Genomic DNA, 22,501 nt, shown 5'->3' with positions numbered 1-22,501 from the left:
GGATTGGACTGGACTACAAGATAGAAAATGATACTGGTGAGGAGCGAGCTTCTTGGATCAAGTAAACACATGAGACTATGTGGGCAGCTCCTGCCTGGAAGAGAGATGAGAAGGCAGAGGGGCACAGGAGCTGGCTGAATGGACACGGAAATACAGGGTAGAGAGAACAAGTGTGCTGTCTCATTAGGGGGAGAGCAACTAGGAGTATATAGCAAGGTGTATGTAAATTTTTGTATGAGAGACTGACTTGTAAACTTTCACTTAAAACACTATAAAAAAAAAAAACTAAAGTAGTTAAAAAAAAGTAGAAACATTTGTATAATAATTTGGTAATTGGAAGTTAGTTTATAACACTAAAAACACTAGCAGCAAAAGAAAAAACAGATAAATGGGACCTCACTCATCAAATAACTTTATCAGTAAAGAGACAGCCTACAGATTAGGAGAAAATTTTTGAGAATCATAGCATATACCTGATAAGGGTTTAATATCCAGAATACATAAAGAATTCCTATGACTTAACGGCAAAAAGACAAACACCCCAGTAGAAAAATGGGCAAAGGACTTGGACAGTTAGTTTACTAAAGAGGATATACAAATGGCCAACAAGCACATAAAAAGATATTCAACATCATTAGTCATTCCAAAAAACCAACCACACTCATTACCGTCAAACTGATACCAACTCACAGCAACCCTACAGGACAGAGTAGAAACTGTCCCTAGGGTTTCCAAGGCTGTAAATTTTTACGGAAGCAGACTGCCGTATCTTTCTCCATGGAATGGCTGGTGGGTTCGAACTGTCAACCTTTTGGTTAACAAACAAGCACTTCATCACTTCACCAGGCTGTTAACCAGGGCTCCTTCATTAGTCATTAGGGAGATACAGATCACAACCACAATGAGGAAAGAGACACAAGGAATTTGGAAGTTGATGGATATGTTCATTATCTTGGTTGTGGTGATGATTTCACAGGTAGAAACATATGGCAAAACCGACCAAATTACTCACTTTTAAACGTGTAGTTTAGAGTATGCCAATGACACCTAAATAAAGCTGTTAAAAAATGTTAGTTTAAAAGAAGGATGCATATTCTTGCTAGAAGTGGGCCAACTTGAAAAGGGAAAAATAATCAGTTATACGATTGGCATTGCCCTACGATAAAAATAAATTAGTTCCTCAGTGGAAGCACAACCATTCTTAGTACTGAAATCCACTCTCCCCACAAGACCCTGTGACAGAAGGAACTCTCAGAGCCATCCTCAGAGTGGACTAGTTACGGGAGATGGCATGGCAATATAGCATATTTCTTATGATGCTCCTCAATGTAGGCCAGTAGCCAGAAGTCACAGCAAAAGCAAGGACACGGGGCTCATCTAGGCAGGCAGCTCTTATCTTAATGCTTAGATAAATTTTAGAAAATTTAGAGGAATGCAGAGCAGTGTCAGGGTTTCAGGCCCTTCAGACAACTCTTCATTAGTGTTATCGCCCTTCTATCCTTCATACGATGTGGATAAATACTCAAGAGTGATCAAGTTCATTCTTGCAGGTAAAAGTCTGAAGTGCACTATTCTGCAGCCCATGTGCCATGACAGCCAGCTGAGCCAGCCACCACCCTGCATGGGCCTAGGGGCTATACCCACTTAGGTTGGTGGCTATAGCATTCTTGAGAAACAGTCGGATGAACTGCACTTTGAACTTCACATTTTCATTTCCCTGGGTCTCCAGGACTCCAAATTATCTTAAAATTTACTTCCCACATTTTCATGTATCATTTTAAGATGCTTAATTCAATCATTTTGAGCAGGAGGCATAAATAAGCTCAAGCTAAGTATTTAAGGGAAAAAAAAGGTGCAGCTGAAAAAGATTTAAAATGCAACTGCAAGCTTTTGGAGGCAGAGAAGGGGAAAGATAGAATAAGAGTCAGGAAAAGCAGGCACTGGTGGCCTTTCAGGTAGTGTCTTACCTAAATCGCTACCAAACTTTCCAGTGCCTGACGACCCAAATAAACTGTGACCAGTAGAATAAACAGTATAAGTCCCTACCTTACATGCTGAGGCAAGCAGAGTCTTTGAACTGTTACAAGCAACACAAAATATTTCATAACCATGTCCATATCTACAATCAAAAAAGAGAAAAGACATGACCCCTGTATTGGTAAAATGTATGTATTCTCATGGTGCAAAACTATAAAAAGTGAAAAGGTAACATCAATCCCTCTAACTAACATAGAGTTCTTTTAAAGAACATCACATTTTCATCTGAGCAAACATTAGGAGAAAAAAATGGATGCAGAGAAAAATGCTAGCTTCCTAAAAGTAATACACCCACTCCTCACTTATTGACATGGTTAGGTTTCAAAGACCAGGTCATTATGCGAAAATCGGTGTCATGTGAAAATGGAGGAAGATGACATCAGATCACAAAATAGAGGCTGACTACATCATAACTGCCAAATTACATCATTATATAAGTGCCAAACCTCTGAGAATCATGGCCCAGCCAAGCTGACATAAAACCTTAACCATCACAGCCAGCTTTACTCTCGCCTCCCACCTCAGTGTTCGTTACTGCCAGACATGCGTCATTACTGCACAAAATAGTCCAATAGATTTTTTACTATTGTTGTAAATGTGAAATGTAGGATAACCAGACAGTTGATAAGTGAGGGGGTGTACAACTCATTTGAACAATTAGATTAACACACAAGTTTCACCGCCCACTCCCAAACAGTAAAATAAACAGTAAACCATAGAAAGGTTTTGATGGAGTCCCAGCAAAGACAAAAAAACACTTAAAAAGGAAAAAACATAATACCATGTCCCTCTATTTTAAAAATTAAGGAAAATAAACCAACTTAATAAAATACATAGTAATCTGAAAATCAATGCAAGATTTGATTCTTGTCATTTTTGTCCAAAAACCCACTGCTGTCGAGTTGATTCTGACTCATAGCAACCCCATAGGACAGAGTAGAACTGCCCGTCCCAAGGAGCGCCTGGAGGATTCAAATTGCTGACCTCTTGGTTAGCAGCCGTAGCACTTAACCACTACACCACCAGGGTTTCCATCACTTTTGCAGAGACACTAAAAGACCCAAAACTAAGAGAAAATGTAGGTAGGAAAAAGGCAAAGGAGAAAATCAAGTTGTGGGGGGAAAAAAATCACAAGTTACAACAGAGTCAGACCAAAAAGCTAAGTACAGTTTAACTTACAGTTTTTGAACTTCAGGCCACAATGTATTCTGCAAAAGATGATCCTCAGTGGGAGGTTCTATAATAAATTCATAGCACTGCAATTATTTTTTCTACTTACATGCAAATAAAAAAGTGAATTATAAAGCATGTATTTAGGTCAGTGGTGACAGTTGCCATGCTATGTCTGCTAATGATTTTATTAAAATATGTTTTTGTTATATCTTACCAGTAAGTATGGAGGGTTGAAAGGCCATCTGGTGATACTCAATACCCGTACTAGTTAACAGTTCTTCTTCATCAGAAGGCTGAGGAATTATATCTCCTAGTTTAAAGAAATACATGAACATCATAAATGTAATCACTATTCTTATGTCCCCTATACTTGGCTCAAGACTAAGGTCACCAGATGCAAAGTAGTGGGTCTGGAATTCAGAGCCACATCCACATGCTTCCAAAGCCAAGAATATTTCCACCACTCTAGTAGGCGCCCTGGTGGTGAACTGGTTAAGAACTCAGGTGTTAACCAAAAAAGTTGGCAGTTCACATCCACTACCCGCTCCTTGGAAACCGTATGGGGACGTTCTACTCTGTCCTATTGGGTTGCTATGAATCGGAATTGACTCAACAGCAATGGGGTTTTTTATTTTTCTTGTATTTTCCAAATGTGTTCCCTGGAGCATTAGGCAATTCCATGAAGTTTTCTTTCCTTTTTCTTTGACCAAAACATTTCCCAAACCTTTTAAACTAGGAAACATATTTTTCACGTTACCCCTATTAACATCCCGTGGTTGTGGCACTCCATGAAACACACTTTGTGAAAGCTCACCAATTTCAGTGGTCTGTGTGTGTACAGAGAACAAATCATGAAATACATCTAATGGAGAAGACAGATGCATATAGTGTGATCTTTTAAAAAATCAGCTGTAATGTACATTAAGTACAAGTTATACAAATGTGTAGCTAGGTTTTAAAAAACATTTTATTATGCTTTAGGTGGAAGTTTACACACAACAAATTAGGTTCCCATTTAACAATTTTTATACAAATTGTTCTATGACTTTGGTTACATTTTTCACAATGTGTCAACATTCTCATTATTTCCATTGTTTTTGTTCTGTTGCAATTACTCTAGCTTCCCTGCTCTTCTTCAGCTTCTCATCTTTGTTTTACGGTAAATGTTGACCATTTGGTCTCATATAGTTGATTATTTAAGGGAGGACAGCACCCATGGGTGGTACTGTTTATTTTATAAGTAGCTAGGTTTTAAGCGCCCTGGTGGCACAATGGTTAAGAGTTCAGGCTGTTAACCAAAAGGTCAGCAGTTCGAATCCACCAGCTGCTCCTTGGAAACCCTATGAGGCAGTTCTAATCTGTCCTACAGGGTCACTGTGAGGCAGAAACAACAGCCAATGGGTTTGGTCTTTGGTTTCTATTGTTTCAATAAGGAACCCTGAATGGTGTTGTGATTAAGCACTCAGCTACTAACCAAAAGGTTGGTGGTTTGAACCCACCAGCCCCTCTGCAGAAGAAAGATGTGGCAGTCTGCTTCCATAAAGATTTACAGCCTTATTGGGTCACTATGAGTTGGAATTGACTCAACAGCAATGGGTTTGGTTTTGGATGATTTCAGGAATTTTGAAGATTAAAGCCTTACCCTGAAACACAGCTTTATTTGATAATCCCAAAGCAGGGACAGTAGCTCCCTCTGGAAGATCGCTCTCTTGCTGGAATAAAATGTATGATATATATGTTTTATTTAAGTTTTAAAAGCTGGAAGTTACTACTGCCTCAGGCAGTACAAAATGTGTGTTCATAAATAAGAAAGCTTAAAGACCACCTTGTGCTGATGTCTAACCATACTTTCATTTCCTGAACCAACACATACAATGCTATGCAATCATTTTCCAATACCCAGGCCTCATCTAACCCCCAAACCCCACCAGTCCATGAAGCTGGGCATCCTCTCTCTCATCCATGAGCTCGACAAACCCTAACAGCTAAATGGGTTCCAGTGTCTCACAGGGACTGTACTGGGCTCACTTTGGGCAAAGAGTGGGCTAAAAATGGAAGGCTCAGAGTTCCACTTCCAAGGCACGTCCCTGACGATGCTCATGCAAACACAAGTATTTCCCAGAAAGGCACCAGAACACTACTTTCATTAAATGTATTCAAACAACTTCTAAGGCATATAATTTGAAGTGGCAATACAGGCAATTTGCTTATACTCTGTAACTTAAATCAATCAAATTACTACACGTGAAGCTATATGTTAACCATCAAAACTGGCATATGTCCAAATACAAAGACTGTTTTTTTACAATTTAACTGTAATACATGGACTGGTACTAGACATGAACATAAACAATGAGAATGTAAACTACCATCAAGAATAGCTATCCAGAATGCTTCCTTTATCTCAGAATCAAGAAAAATGTAACAGCACGGAACAGTAATGACTAACATTGCTACATACCTATCTCTGATTTAGTATGGGAGTAAAACCTAAAATATAACAAGAGGCCTTCCAGTCTACAGGATTCCTGTATATTAGGACACAGAACTGAGTGTATACCTGGGATTAAGCCTCCCATGTAATCCTAAAACCATATTTCAATCCCTAGAACTGAGAGATCCTGAAATTAACTGCTTCTTCACCTCCACATGCTTGTGTCGTTAGATGCCATTGAGTTGATGTCCGACTCACAGCGACCCCACGTGACAGAGTAGAACTGCCCCATAGGGTTTCCTAGGCTGTAATCTTTATAGGAGCAGATTGCCAGGTCTTTCACCTGTGGAGCTGCTGGGTGGGTTTGAACCACCAACCTTTTGGTTTGTAACTAAGTGCTGAATTGCTGCACCACCAGGACTCCTTCCACATGCTTAGCTCTATATAGTAAGAAAGGAACCCTGGTGGGGCAATGGTTAAATGCTTGGCTGCTAACCCAAAGGTTGGTAGCTCAAACGTACCCAGACGCTCTGTAGGAGAAAGAATTGGCATCTATAGTCTAGAAAATTCTATGGGGCACTTCTACTCTGTCACATGGGGTTGCTGTGAGTCAAAAATTCACTTGATGGCACCTACCAACAACAACAACATATAATAACCACAGCCCAGACCTCCCCATTGATCTCATTCCCAGTGTCCATTATTAGAAGACACAAGCAGAACAGAGCCTTAGATCCTCTTCACATAATCAAGAAAGACTGTGGTATGAGGTGCTCAGTATATACTCCAGGAAATTAAATTTTCTTCATTTTGAACAACTCTCAAATCTTCACTTCTTCTCCAGCCTTACCCAGACTGCTACTGGTTTCCCTGCCTTCAGAGTCTCTGGGCTCAAATACATACTGCCCTTGGCTAAGTCTCATCATCCAAAAATGTTTTTCATCATCAGTTTCTTTGTTTAGGGCCTCCACCGGCACTGCACAGCCTGAACTGTGCCTGCCTCCCAAGGTCTTCTGCCATTTGACCTTTCTCCATACTCTCCATCTACCTCTGCACTCTTCACTCCAACAAGTACCCCAACAGCTCTTTACACCCCACTGCTCCTTTTCTCTTCTTCTGCCTATTAGAAGCATCCTCAGTCATTTCAAGCTTGGAACCAAATTTGTGACCCAACTCTAAGTACAGAATAGGACCACATGATATCACTTCCATGTAACATAACCATCTTCCTAATTATTTTCCCTTCCTTCAAAACTAGGTACTTTACAATTTTTATATTCTATGTGTTTTTATACAGAGCCCTGGTGGTGCAGTGGTTAAGAGCTACAGCTGCTAACTAAAAAGTTGGCAGTTTGAATCTACCAGCTGCTCCCTAGAAATCCTATGGGGCAGTTCTACCCTGTTCTATAGGGTCATTATGAACCGACGGCACAAAACAACAACAATGTATTTTTATAAGTAGTTCATTTAGAGAAGTGAGTATACACAGAAATAAAAGCTTATCCTTACAAAATTCACTTGCAGCCCCCTTAAACATTTTCTCATTACTCCATTATAGTAACTTCTTCCTTCCACGAAATTTACGTTAGCACTACAAAAATTCAGCAAGTAACTGGTCTCATCTAATAACTGCAGGTAAGTTACCTCTAGCCCTACTCTACAGTTAGATGGTAATCTCCTTAAAAATAGACCCATCTTTTATATTTTGTTTCATCCTAGGTACCTAGAACAATGATTCAGGTCATGCATCAATAGATATATTCATGTATTAATCAAAATTTTAATGACACTTTACAGTACCTTGGGCTAATGCGTTACACAAAATTTTTGGTTTTAAATCACTATGCGTCACAGTACACACACACGTTTGTCAAGTCAATAATTAACAATCCGACTTTCTAACTATATACTCCGTTTACAGCCCAAAGTCAAAACTTTTAAAATTTTAAGCAAAGAGACTAGAATTAATTAAAACAGAGGAATACTCACATTACAAAGTACATGATTCAGTGATTGGCCTGTAATGGTACAAAAATTTTCCACAAAATTCCGAGGTGCAGAAAAAACCCGCAGAACTTTTTCATCTGCTCCAGACACAAACTGGAACCGGTTAATCATGGCTAAACATTTTAGGTCATATCCATGTATCTGAGGTCTTGCAATTTCATGCCAAGTCACCTAGGTATTGAAATAGTAGTTTAAAAAAAAAAAAACTGTCTCAAAAACCAAAATTCTTTTCAATAAGCAAAATGCTAGACTGAAAATTATTTACTATGCCAAGAAAATCTGACCATGGGGCAGATTCATTCCCTGTTGTATCAACAGATCATTCCTTTTTATTGTTCGATAGTAGTATTCTCTTGTTGGGTCATGCCACATTTGTTCATCCATTCACCTACTAATGGACAGCTGGGTTTCCGTTTTTGGCCTTTACCAATAAAGCTGTTATGAACAAGTCTTTGCATGGATATATGTTTCCATTTCTCTTGGATAAATGCCTGTACGTAGAATGGCTAGATGATACGGTAGATACATACAGTTGATCTTCATTATTTAGGGATTCCATATTTACAAATTCACCTATTCACTAAAATTTACCCGTAACCCCAAAATCAATACTCGCAGTGCTTTCATGATCATTTGCGGACATGGACACGTACAGAGCAGCAAAAAGCTTGAGTCGCCCAATACACCTGAGGTCCAACAAGACTGCTTCGGTGTTTGCTCAGTGCTCAAGGTGACTTTATTTGAATAACGAAAATTGACTATATTTAACATTTTAAGAAACTGTCCAAAGTAGTTATACCATTTTACAATCCTCTCTGCAGTGTACGAAATTCCTGTTGCTCCACATCTTCACCACCACTTGGTAGGGACAGTCTTTTTAACTTTGGCCATTCTAACAGGTATGTAATGATGGCCCATTGTGGCTTTAATTTGCATTTCACTAATGACTAATAGTGTTGAGAGTATTTTTCATGTGCTTATTTTCCACCCATATACCTTCTTTGGAGATATGTGTATTCCAATCTTTTGCCCATGCTTTTACTTTTATTATTACTTAGTTTTGAGAAGTTCTTTAAATACTCAGGATACAAGTTCTTTATCAGACAAATGCTTTGTAAATACTTCCTACTCGTTTGTGATTTGTCTTTTCATTCTTCTAACAAGTGTCTTTCAAAGAGCAGAAGTTTAAATTTTGGTGAAGTCCAATTTATAAATTGTTTTCCTAAAGGGTCATGAATAAACAACTACTGAGCCATACTGGTAACATATGTCAACTCATCAAGAGCCACAAAATCACTCTAAATCATTTGTTTTTTAATTTACTACTGATGTTGCTTCCAGTGTCCTCAACTCTATAATATGAAACTGTCAAATGTGTTATTGAAGCAGTAACGTTAGAGGTGAATTTCATTCATTCTCATGAACTAAACCATAGTCAGTTCTGTGAATATCCTGACTTCCCTACCACACAGCAGGTCAGCAACTTCCGAGGGGTAAAGTTTTACTGTGATTTTTTGAGCTCAGAGAGAATACTGAAAATTTTCTGAGCAAGAATAATTGCCCTTGGCCACTATTATTCAACACTGTATGACTTTAGAAACTAGCTTTTGCTGCAGACTTGATGTTTCCTAATGAATTCAACCTAACATTACAAGGCTTAACAGCACTTCTATGAATAATAAAATATATTTCAAAAGCAACTAACATTTGAGTCACAAGAAATGCCCAGTAGCTTTACACTTTCCATACCACCAAAAACTAAAAGACAGATTTCCATTCTTATACAAATTTACAGTGAATACAGTTTCTAAGAAGACTCTTATACAATTCTATAAACGCCTTCTAAGCAATAAATACGCTTAATCAAAATCATGTGTATTGACTGGTGTTAGTATTTGGCGGTACCTATCTGTGTGAAAATCATTTTCAAAGATAAAACATGTAGAATTTCACTGCAGATCAGCTTTAATAGGTTCACATTTATAAACGATTTTGACGACAAGGAATACTAACTTTGAACTCCAACTAAAAGAAATGTTAATAACCAAAAAAGAATTCCACTCCTCTTACTAGTAGACCTATATTACAATATATATATATATATTTCATTACCATTATTACATTTTGAATTTTATGAACAAAAATTTGGGGGAAATTTGTTTTCTCTCTTGTTATAGAGGTACCCACCTACACCATAGCCTTGATTTTTCCTCTAGGCCAGCAAACCCTAAAATATTTACTCTCCAGCCCATCACTGAAAAAGTTTACAAACACCTGGACTGGAGAGACACAGAGAATTATGGAATTCAGAATGGGGAGAAACATTTCTTTGGAGATGGTGGTATTAAAAAAGTATTCTGGTAAAACTAAGAGTGATAATTTTTTCTTCATTTGTTTTTAAATTTTTTTCTTTAAAATACAGTAAAAGTGTAGTTTAATAATATTATTTCTTAATCTTTCTTTAGCATTAAATATAGCTCCAGGACAAATATGGCCTCCAGGACAAATAATATGAATAGAAATGGACTATTATGAATAAATCCATTATAACATTTTAATTTCTACATAAAGTCAAAGAAAACAATGTTCTTAAACTGTTATGATGGCAATATTTATTGAGCGCTGTCTATGAACCAGGCACTATTTAAGTGCTTTACATGTATTAACTCATTTAATCCCATAACAATTTCCATTTTATTGATAAGGAAATTGAGTCACAGAGAGCTTAAGTAACTTGACTGAAGTCACACAGCTGTCAAGTGGCAGAAGGAGGAAATGACTGGCTTCAGAGGCCATACTTATTATATTCACTATGCTAAACTACCTCTCACTTTAAAATCTACGTGGTTTCTAAACTGGTTTGAATAGCAAACTGGATATGTGAAATACCGTATTATGCAAAACTATTTGATTTCTGAATTACAAGTAGCAAGAGTTTGGATAATGAGTTTATCAAAAGTGTATCTGAATCTATTCAACTCCCAAGTCTTGACGGGTAGAGCTGGATAATAAGGTTCTCCTGTATTTATGAATGGGAGACTAGAATGAAAGAAAAAGGAAGGAAAATGTAGTTGTACTTATGGTTTAAGTATGCATGTTGCCCCTACCTTGATTTAAACTTAACTGAACTTTTTATTTTGAGGTAATTGTAGATTCACATGTGGGGGTATGAAATAATAGAGAGAGACTCTGTATACATTTTAACTGGTTTCTCCCCACAATGGCACAACCAGTATATCGATATACTCAAAAGACAGTCAAATCATCTTAATTTTATTTTAAATGGGATTCCTTTCTAAAGTTTAGTTTCCCTTAGTGAACTTAAAAAAAAAAAAAACTTGCTTTTTTTTACTGAAGTATCACATGCATACAAAAATGTGCTTAATTACTAAAGTGCACAACTGAATGAATTTTTACAAATATACCAGTACCCAGATGAAAAAAAAAAGCAGTATCAGCATTCCAGAAACTCCCCCATTCCTGCTCCCAGTCACCTCCTCCCACTGTCCAACATAATCACTATTCTCATTTCAAAAAACAGTTTTAAACATCTGCTTTAAAAAATAAAAATATTATGTCATACAAATGGCCATTTCTGGGAGATAAAGCTCTAAGAATTTTAACACATCTACAGATTCAGGTAACCACCACCATAACTGGGATACAGAAGAACTCCATCATCCCTAAAAACTCCCTCATGATATCCCTTTAGTCACATTCTCTCCCCACACCAAACTCCTGGTAATGACTGATCTGTCTCTTTTTCCCTATAATTTTGTCTTTTTGAGAATGTCACAGATGGGAGTCATACATCACATAACCTTTTAAAACCAGCTTTTCTCACTCAGTATAATGTCTTTGAGCTTCATTTATTTCATTGTTGCCTCATGTTTTACCGCTGAGTAGTATTCCTTTGCATGAATATACCTTGTTTCTGGTGATTATAGATAAAGATACTAAAAACATTTGTGTACAGGTTTTTGACTGAACGTAAGTGTTCATTTCTTTATAGTAAATCCCCAGAAGTGGGAATCCAAGGTCATATGCTAAGAGTATGTTTAAGTTTTTAAAATACCAAACCATTTCTCCATAGTGGGTGTACTACTTCATATTCCCACTAGCAGTATATGAAAGTTCCAGTCACTCTGCATCCTTACCATCCTTACCGTATTTTTTTTTTTTTTTTAACTTTAGCCATTCTAGAGGGTCAGTAAAGGTATCTCATCATGGCTTTAATCTTCATTTTCCTAATGGCTAACAAAGGAACCCTGGTGGTGCAGTGGTTAGTGTTTGGCTGCTAACCAAAAGGTCAGCAGTTTGAACCCATCACCGGCTCCACCGGAGAAAGATATGGCAATCTGCTTCCATAAAGATCACGGCCTTGGAAAGCCTATGGGGCAGTTTTACTCTGCCCTATAGGGTCAGTATGAGTTGGAATCAACTTGACAGCGATGGGTTTAATGGCTAACAATGGTGCAGCACTGTTTTTCAATGTGGATCAGTTAAATAGGAAGACATTTTACCTGTGATTGGTCTTTTCTCCTCCATGGAGCAAAAAGTCGTGTTGTCTGGTCAGTACCAACAGTGATGATAAATTCTCCTTCTGGATCCCACATTAGGTCTTGGACACCATCGAAGTGTCCCGAAATGACAATCTCTGGAGTCCATTCTTTCTGTAATGAAAGTGTTCGTGACAGATATCATTTCATCGAAGACCAGCACCACTCAAAGTAAAGCACTCAAGTTTCATAATGGGAAAGTCCCCACTAAGATGAAAAGCTAAGTATGGGATCTAAAATATTGGGAACATAAAACAATAGGATCCATTTTTCAATCAGGCATATTAGAACTTAAACATTCCAATATGCGTTCTACCCTTTAAAGCAGTCACCTTGGGAAATTTCTCTTTCAATCTTATTGAATTACTCCTAGAAGCCAGCCATTACATAACCCGTTTGTGCCTCAATTAATACTTCTGTAAAATAGAGACAGTACTAACACCTACCTCATAGGGTTGTTATAGGGATTATATGAGTTTATATTTGTGAAGCATGCAGAACAATACTGGCACATTCCAGGTACTATAAAGAATATATTAAACTAAATAGTAAAGAAAGAGTACTGTGTAAAATCAGTCAAAGGATCTGAGAGTCTGAGAGTGTGCCTGATGGCTTTCTTTATGAAATAAAAGTCACATGTGTAGAAGACAGAAAGATGGATCAAACCTAGCTGATGCACCTACTGAGGAGCCAGGAGTCGCCATGTAAACAACTGACAACAAAAGAGAAAATGTCATATGCCTGGTCCACAGAACATTCCTTTGAACAACTTCAACTGGTTGAAAAACTCCATCTTTAGTGGAGAATTAAACATATATAAATAGCCGAAAGATCATGCAAAGCCAAGGCCAATGAATACAGTCAGTGATTAAGCTAAGCTATATTATTTTCTGATTAAAAAAAAAAAAAAAAAGGCTGTGACAAAGAAATGCTATTAATTTTCTCTGTGAAGCAAAAACTGATTTTAAAGTTAGAAGTAATGGGAGTTTCAAAAAAGTTTTAAGTAACGGGCAATGTTTTTGGACTAATAGTATAGTTTTTCCAAAATAACAGTGTAAAGGGCAGTGTTTATTTGCACATATAGAACCTGGTATATTTATTTTTAAAAATTACCCTCAATACTTGGTAAGGAGCTATCATAAATATGAAGTCAAATTATAAGTACAAAAACGGATAGTGGTAATGGCTATACAACATTATAAACATAATGTCAATGAATTAACCATACATATAAAAAATGCTGAAATGGCAAATGTTTTGTTATATACATATTCACAACAATTAAAAAAAAAAAGTATAAGCACAAATACAAAGAAATCCTGCCTTTTAAGCTTCTCCTCACTCACCTGACACCCATTTCTATAGCTGTAACCCCTTGCCATCAAGTCCATTCCAACTAATTGAAACCAGAGTAGAACTGACCCAGAGTTCCCAAGGAGGACCTCGTGGATTCAAACTGCCAACCTTTTGGTTAGCAGCCATAGCTCTTAACTACTATGCCACCAGGGTTTCCATGCTTTTCTATGGAGGCCCTCAAATACCATCTGAAATACAGCTCAAACGAGCTCTGAGTTAAGTATAAAATTAAATTAAGAAAACATCTTACTTTAAAAGTGTCATAGCTGATGATTCTTTTTATCATTTAACAGTGAAAACAACCTTGAGGGTCACAATGGAATGAGGATCTCACCTCATGCACGGAGAAGTCAGAACACATAGGCAGGCTCAACTGTTATAAAGCCCACAAACTAAAGGTAGTATAAATGCATGATTTTTTTTCTTTATAAAGGGAGCATCAGATGCATTCAGAATCTGCTAACTCAAATTTTGCACAATAGTCTTATTTCTTTCATTTATTTAATTTAAAATATACTTATATAGTATCCAGAAACCCTGGTGGCATAGCGGTTGAGTGCTATGGCTGCTAACCAAAGAGTCAGCAGTTCGAATCTGCCAGGCGCTCCTTGGAAACTCTATGGGACAGTTCTACTCGGTCCTACAGAGTTGTTATGAGTCGGAATCGACTCGATGGCAATGGGTTTTTTGGTTTTATATAGTATCCAGTATGTATCTGGACCTGTTTTATATAATTTACAAATACGAACTCATTTATTTAAGCACCATAATAACCCTATGAATACATGCTATTATTATCCCTATTTTAGAGGCAAGAACCTGAAAAGATTAAGTAATGTTTGCAAAGTCACACAGCTAGTAAGTGGTGAGGCCAGGATCTGAATCCATGCTGTTTGGCTCCAGGTCTATGCCCTTAGCCACTATATTCCTGCTGTCTAATTCCCCTAAACCCAAAGAAACTGATCAGAAGTAAGCTAGCAAGTAAGGGAAGGATACTGTTCAGAGGCCACTACATGACTCTAGGAAGAAGACAGACTACCTCTGTGTGAGACAAAAAATTCTAAGATCTAAAAGAGCCAAAACTTTGGAGGGTCATTTAGAATTACACATATCAACAGCCCTTGAGAGCATCAATATATCCCACCGCTAAATAACAGGTGATCCTAATGCCCTACTGTCCCTTATTCATTTAATAACGATCTACAGAGTACTTAGCAGTCCAACAAGAAAGCGTTAAAATTGTGTTATATTCTTTAAGACAGGGAAGTTATACATTTTAGGAAAATACTCATCAATAAAATCACGTAGCTTAAAAGCGGTGCTGTCATTAGCTGTTCTCTAGTAGCTCCTGATTCATGGCAACACCACGCACAGCAGAACAAAACGACGTCTAGTCCTGCAGAACTGCTGTGGACCGGACCATTGTGTGCCACAGGGTTTTCAGTGGCTGATTTTCAGAAGTGGGTCATCAGGCCTTTCTCTGTAGTTCGTTTTAGTCTGGAAGCTCCACTGAAACCTGTTCGGCATCATAGCGACACGCAAGCCTCCACTGACCAATGCTGGCTGCATATGAGATGCATTGGCCAGGAATCAAACCAACATATATTTCGCTTATGTAGAAAATTTATCTGCATGGAAGTATTTTCTTCCTATGTGCAAATTTTAATACATCAGTACTGTTGCAGAAACTAGTACCTTTAATTGTTAGAAAAACGTGAGTTACTTAACTAGTGTAACTAGAGGATAATGTCTCTAAAAACAAGTGATACCACTTGAACCTAAATGCTTCTACTATGTTTCTGGAAAATGTTATAAGAAAAACAATGCTGTTTAGCTAGGATTCATAGCAGTTGACCAGAAACGCTTCATTTAAAAATGCCTCTTACTGGGTTAGCTGCGTTCTGCTTCCAAAGGTGCAATGCTCCATGGAAAGCGTGTGCAATGATCATGGAACCATCGTCGCTGAATTGGCAATCGTAAAACCCCAGAGTATTCCCACCAACTTCACCTACTCGAACCTGTACAAAAATAGAAAACAATTCCCAGTCAATAGTCCACATTGCTTAGTGGAAGCCATTTGATTCCAGAGGTTGTTTAAGTCCCTAGTCATCTGACACACACACACACACACACACACACAGAGTGAAAATCTGCAGTTAGAGGAATACAGACTTGAGATTTAAATATTAAGTTTATAAAACCCAATTTCCTGTTCCTTAAACAAACATCCACATTTTTACCTGTTCTAGCCAAACTCCTGACTCTTCATCTGGAGCCCAGAGAATCATGGTTTTATCCATTGAGGCAGACAACAATCTCATTGGTTGCTGCAGAACACCATCTAAGGAATAAAAACTAATGCCTTCAGGTGGTCAACAAGCATAATTTTCATAACTACCAGAGAAAACAACAAAAACACAACCACCAAAAGTACTGCAAGATGTTCAATGCAGCACTGTTTGTAATACCAGGAGTCTGGAAAGAACAGAAATATCTACCATTAGAAAAAGAGATAAAAGGTCATGGTTTAATCAGACAATGGAGTAATATACTAGAGCTACATGCATCAACATGGATACATCTTCAAAACATGTTAAGTTAAAAAAAGCAAGTTGTAAAAGAATAAACACATATTGATACTATTTGTCAAGTTGTAATAACTGTAAAATAAGATCATGTTTACAGTTACATAAATGTGCATTAAAAGCACAAAGAAATGCACAGGGAGGGTATGCACTGAATTTAGGACTGTAGTTACTCTGGAGAAGCATGGAGGGAAAGGGGTCAGGAAGGGATAAACAGGGGTTCTCTTTATCTATAATACCATATTAAAAAAAAAAAAAAAACTGCAGCAATATGGCAGAATGTAAGTATGAGCTAAATGGTAGTAATCCGAATGCTCACTATTGCTATTCTCTATTTTTGTCCTGGGGAGAAGGCCAGCAGAAAAATGTGAGGTTGCGCTTTGCTCAGCTCTATACACCAGCATTAGGTCACATCTGTAGAGAACCCTCATTTCAATAATGGTGGTTAAGGACAAAAGAAAAAAGGGAAAAAAGAGTCTTGCTTTTTCATAAAAAAAGCAGCTCCGTATTATGAAAGGTAAGGGTTCTCGTGAATTTTGTTTCAGTTTCCCTTAAATCCCATAAAGGTAAGAGAAGGAGTTAACAGGGGTGTGGTTATTTCAACATCATGGCAGGGATCATACTTTCGTCCATTTGGGAGTGCAATTTTCAACTGAACTAAGTGTCCAACAGGACAGGGCTGCAGTATTGTGCTTTGTGAACTTGAAAATGTCTTATACTTGAGATTTCTTATCATACTCTGTAAAAAAATTCTTCACTTTATGTAGTCAGCCCAAAATTCTATGTATGACATTTAACTGAAATGAGAATACATGTATGTCTTTCTTCCTACCTTTGTAAAAAGATGGTTGCCAGTGAACTGCATTTACCCAATTTTCGTGACCAGCTAGTACAGTCTCCAGAGTAACTGCAAATTCTATTTTAACACCTGTAACAAAAGCAATGAAAGTTTTCTTTCCTCAAAGCACTTCTAAAAACAATGTCTTTATAACTAACTCAGTTGTGGAAATTGGGTCAAATAAAAAAATTAGAACAAAACATGATAGCTTAGATTCAACAAAAAGTACATGCATTCCAAGATTTCATTAACTCACCCAATGTTCAAAGTTACAGGAGAAAACAAGTGGTAAAAATAGATACATTTTTCCGTATCTGGTCATAACCAAATATTAAAGAACATGTTCTATTTTTTTGATTTCCTGGGGTAGCTACTATTATACTATAATCAACAAGCATAAACAGATATGCCAGCTTTCTTACTATCCCCATTATCAGTGTAATAGCCTAAAATACCATAAAAAATCTTAAGAGAAATGCATAAGGAAACCAAATCAGTATTCTGACCTTTCAAACAAAATAACTAATGCAAATATCAAGAAAAATTTCATATGTGGGTATAAGCTGCCCATTAATACGCTGATTACAGTACTGTCCGGTCCTCCCCTTTAGTAGTATGTTACCAGAATGTCAACTGTGATGGCTTATAATCAAGTGTAAAAAAGAAGAGTATACCTGAGTGAACACTGCTCACTGAAGACTAACTTTATAATTTAGGTACATATCCAAAAATATTTCCTTTAAATAGAGCTTCCTACCAGGACCCACCATGCAGGGTATATATAATCAGAATTACATATACTACTCAAATTTAGGATTTTAGCTTGTCTCTTATGAATATCCTCCAACAAAGTTATGAATAATTCACATTCTACCTTTATGTCTATTTAAGATTAATGAGATTTCAAAAAATTATATGTAAAAAAGCATAAAAATAAGGCGTTACCATGCTAAAACTGAAAATTTGGTAAAAATTAATTTACTGAGAGAACATTAAGTATTATTTTCAGCAATTTTTTCAAATCTTATTATTGTTCATAAGAAAATTAAGTTTCATATGTGAAAAACGACTCATCTTTACATAAAAAAGAAAAATTCATATTATCAGTTTTAGGCAGGAATCTGACACGTCTTAAAAACTAACCCTCACAGAGGTGTCTGATGAAACAGATAAATGAACCAGCTAAGAGATTCAACTATAGCTACATCAAGTATTGTCATTATTACTCACTTTCACTTTCTATAGTAAAAGTGTTTTCCTTCAGTCTTATATTATCATCATCTTGAGTTTCTAAAGATGTTGCTTTAATATACAGCCTCCATATTCTTATCAGGCAGTCTTGTGAACAGCTTGCAAGGAAAAGATCGCTACCTAAATACAAAAGCATATTTTATTACTTTTACAACATTACATTCTTAAACTTAGGTATAAGACATTCTCTTCTATAATTTGCACATTTCTAGATATCTCACCAAAAAAATTAGCCATTGCTTCATTACCCTTCGTGCATTTGACTATGTTCATTTTAAATAATATTAACAAATATACAATGTTAATAAATGTTTACAACATGTGGTATTCTTATACACAGTCTACTCAGTTCTACAAAGAACTTTTCAAGAATGTCTGCTAGTGTCATCTTATAAACTCAACTTGTTCCATCCTCTTCCATCCCAACTAATAGTTAATAGAAGAGATAAGTAATCTCTTTCCTAATGGGGACAGTAGAAAAAAATAATGTACAAAAAAAATTTCAAAACTAAAACATAAGGAGCTGATTTCTTGGATGTTACACAGACTTGTACCCACCAGATGTGCTTTAGCAAAACTTCATACTGACCAAAGGGCGCCCATTCCACGCCTCTCATCCAATCCTCATGTCCTCGGAGAAAAAGCACTTTCTCGAACTATTTAGATAACAAAAATCATCAGACTAAATATAAGAATTTAACATTTTCATGAAGATTAATAACTTCATATTAGTGACTGGTCCCAGCCAGCCCTACTGCATTGATTTTTATTGGAAACACTATCTGATTAGACATAGGATAAAGCACTCAATTGGGGATGACAAACCTTGTAATATAACATCAAATCATCCAGTTGAGCAACCCTGAGTAGATAATATAACATCTGTAGACCTTAAATACTCTAAATGCTTATAAGGTGAAATGACATGCTGAGGGCTCAATACAGAAAAAAAGTCGGGTAGTTTCACATTTCTAATTTTCTTACAGAATGCAAAGAAACAAGTAACCCCGTTATTAAATAATGAGCCTAAAGCTAACCAACCACCTTTCTGAAACAAATGCTTCCCTATTTAGTTTAACTGCTCCAAGCACAGGTAAAGCTCAGAAAGGCAAATAAACACTACCAGTGGGCATTTCACTATAGCTATATTTCACCTTATTTAAAATTTTTAAGAATTATCAGGGGGTGCTTCCCTGTAGATATATTATACTTGATATAAAAATTTTAAGAGAAAGAAAAAAAAAACACTATCATGCATCCTCCTTCCCTCCTGCTCCCACCTAATGGCCCTTTTTCCCCAAACAACGCTGGGCTTGGTGGCCTAAGTATCAGTTACACGGCGTTCAAACAGAGAGTAGGACGCCATCTATCAGAGAATGGTCAAAAAGATTCTCCTATGAGATTATGTTGTTTAGATTGAAATCCTTAAAATGTATAATCTGGAAATAATTGATATATGTGATTAATAAGAACACAACTCTAGTCTCTTATTAAACATAATTACCTGATCATTCTCTTGAACAAATAAGTGAATTTTGCAGTCGTCATCACCACATGCTAATATTGGTACTGGGGAGGGAAAAAGAGGCTTCACTGTTAAGTATTCCATCACGTTACGAATATCTACTGCCTATGCTGGATTCTAGGTGCTAGGCAAGGAATCCTGACTTCCGTCTCCCATACCATTGAGCAAATAAACTGGCGGTGCTGAATAAATATCTGTAGGAATAAAATCAATACTCTAACCTGTTCTATTAAATGGTTTCTCGGAACAGAAGGACTATTAATAAACTGCGAGTCCTTTCCTCCATTTTCCGTTGTTCACGAGCAGTGAAAGAGAAGCTCCAAGGCAGGTAAGGAGCATTTTCACTGTGTAAGTCAGAAAACCAAGCTGAAAAGTTGTTAATCCAAGTGAACAATAAAACAAAAGAGATACTAGGAGCCCAGCATCAAACGCACAAAGAGTTAAGGGTACAAGATGTTTGTTACTTCGAGGACCTTACATTTTGAGAATTCAATACAAAAACAAAACTCATAAAGCAATTAGAGAACAAAATAAAAAAGTACGTAATTAAATATATGGTTAAAAAGCCAGAAAAGATACAACTGTAAAATTAGTTTTCTTTAATAAGAGGAAGTAATTCACAACACAAAGGACAGCCTTGATGACTCTGGCATACAGATAAAAAAAACGGGGATTTTTTTTCTAAGTAAAAAAATTCACTGATACTATGTACATTTTTCAATTATACCTTACGCCAAATTTAAAAAAAAAAAAGAAGTCCCTTGGCATCAAGGCAGAAGGAAATTGTTTTGTTATAAAACCTGGTGTGCAGTTCCTCCTCCCAAGCAGCCCTCACACAAAGTAGAAGTGTAACATGAAACCACGGCTCCTGCCCACAAAGGAAAATAGAAGCTAGGGCTTCTAAGGCCTCTCTCCACCAAGCCTGGTTTCTACACAACTGAGGAGACAAAGAGACTGACTGACTCACACTGGCTATCATGCTTGTGGGGGATAATATAAACAGGTACAAATGGGTTGCATTGTAAAACAGAAATTTTTGTTTGGAAATTTTAAGTGGTCTTAGGCAAAGTGTCAACGTATAGGATGTGAAGGGGCTGTGATCTTGAGATGCTCACATGGTCATCTTCAGTATTTCTTGTCTTTTAACTTACCCCGTACCTTCACTTTCTAAAAAATTATTTTAAATAGTTTTCCCAAATTAGATCTACATACATTCACAATGTATTTCATAAATAACAATATCAACCCTGAGTAGCTATTAAGTAACTTAAATTTTCAACCAAAAAACCAAACCAAACCCACTGCCACTGAGTCAATTCTGACTCATAGCGACCCTACAGGACAGAGTAGAACTGCCCCATAGAGTTTCCAAAGAGCGCCTGGTGGATTCGAACAGCCGACCTTTTGTTTAGCAGCCATAGCTCTTAACCACTATGCCACCAGGGTTTCCAAATTTTCAACAGCTACTAATATTTCTAGTAACTCCCTTTAACTATTTTCTATACTCAGATCATTTAAATATTGAGTCAAAAGTTATGTTAGCTACCTCTTGTTTTGTGAAAACATTTAGATACAACATTGAGACCAATACATTTCTTTTAACTATACAAATATATGTATATATATTTTTTATGCTTGAAAGAATACTCACCATCAGTGTTAGGCAAAAAAGACAAGGACAGAGCCAGGGCAAATCCATTTCCAAAGTCCAAGGTCTGAAGGCATGTTACTAAGATATGACACAAAACATCATGAACAACTAACTCAGCTTATCCACCTAGAGGGGTTGGGTAGCATCATCATAGCCCTGAGTATCAGCAGGGAGATAAAAGTCAATCCTGAGCTGACAGGCAAAAGAAAAGCCCAAGAATTATTTGTGAGGCCAAGACTATTCCCCACAAACATAAACCCTCGCACTGATTATATGAATTAAAATGGCCAATTTTTAACTGGGTTATAGCGATCAAATGACATATGAAAAGGCATAGAAGAAATTTTACACTGACAAACAGTTTGGTGTAGAGAAATTCTAAAGAAGTACAAAAGAAACATAAGACTTAGATAAGTATTATAAAATTTTAAACTTTAAACCAAAAAGATCCCTAAAGTCTTCTTAAAACCAAAAAAGTCCAGCTTTAGTAAAGGATGTCTGCCTTGAGCACTGTGCTCTTTTAAGATCTATCAATATGGAATCAAACTGACAAAAGCAACTTGAAATATCAAATAGAAAACTTAGGGGCAGTGAATTTACATTAATGAGGGAGGAACAATTCGGAAAAGGAGGGTGAGAATGATTGTACAACTCAAAGAATGTAATGAATGTCACTGAATTAAACATGTAGAAATTGTTTAATTGGTGTATGTTCTGCTGTGCACATTCTCAACAACAAAAAATAAATCATATATATATATATTTTTAAAAACCAGAATCATAACATTTATAAAGCTACTTGAAAGGTGAAAAGCGTAAATGTATGCTTCTTTAGTTATCCTTCATTTGATAATTACTATTTTGTTTGTCTGGGTTATAACGTGTTCCCAAACTTACCTTCTGAACCCTTCTTAGACCAGATTCGAACAGTTGAATCCGAAGCTGCAGAAACGATAAGTGTGTGTATTGTGACATCTGATGTCCTCCTCTGGTAAATAGCACACACTGAATAAACAGGTCCCTCATGGCCTTGGAGATGGACTGCTTTTAAAAGCTAAACCAGAAGGAATGACAAAAACATTGTG

At 36.7% G+C, this 22,501-nt stretch overlaps 1 protein-coding gene across 4 annotated transcripts in view; it reads right to left on the bottom strand.

Annotated features, from left to right (window-relative positions):
* The window catches only part of ELP2 (elongator acetyltransferase complex subunit 2), a 56,394-nt gene that overhangs the window by 21,416 nt on the left and 12,477 nt on the right, over window positions 1-22,501 (bottom strand). For all 4 annotated transcript variants that reach the window (XR_007519379.1, XR_007519378.1, XM_049901913.1 and 1 more), the window contains exons 4-17: window positions 22,314-22,470; window positions 21,417-21,494; window positions 19,745-19,809; window positions 18,830-18,896; window positions 18,220-18,360; window positions 16,984-17,079; window positions 15,807-15,907; window positions 15,453-15,584; window positions 12,175-12,324; window positions 7,634-7,822; window positions 4,853-4,922; window positions 3,425-3,520; window positions 3,217-3,274; window positions 2,047-2,119 (exon numbers count right to left, since the gene is read on the bottom strand). Coding sequence is in view for 2 of the 4 variants with exons in the window: in XM_049901913.1 (XP_049757870.1) it covers window positions 2,047-2,119; window positions 3,217-3,274; window positions 3,425-3,520; window positions 4,853-4,922; window positions 7,634-7,822; window positions 12,175-12,324; window positions 15,453-15,584; window positions 15,807-15,907; window positions 16,984-17,079; window positions 18,220-18,360; window positions 18,830-18,896; window positions 19,745-19,809; window positions 21,417-21,494; window positions 22,314-22,470 (1,473 nt within the window). In the remaining 2 variants the exon portion in view is untranslated. The remainder of the gene's footprint in view (window positions 1-2,046; window positions 2,120-3,216; window positions 3,275-3,424; window positions 3,521-4,852; window positions 4,923-7,633; window positions 7,823-12,174; window positions 12,325-15,452; window positions 15,585-15,806; window positions 15,908-16,983; window positions 17,080-18,219; window positions 18,361-18,829; window positions 18,897-19,744; window positions 19,810-21,416; window positions 21,495-22,313; window positions 22,471-22,501) is intronic.

This window comes from Elephas maximus, chromosome 11 (assembly GCF_024166365.1).
Source record: "Elephas maximus indicus isolate mEleMax1 chromosome 11, mEleMax1 primary haplotype, whole genome shotgun sequence".
Lineage (NCBI taxonomy): Eukaryota > Metazoa > Chordata > Mammalia > Proboscidea > Elephantidae > Elephas > Elephas maximus.
This window is presented reverse-complemented; position numbering and strand designations above follow the sequence as displayed.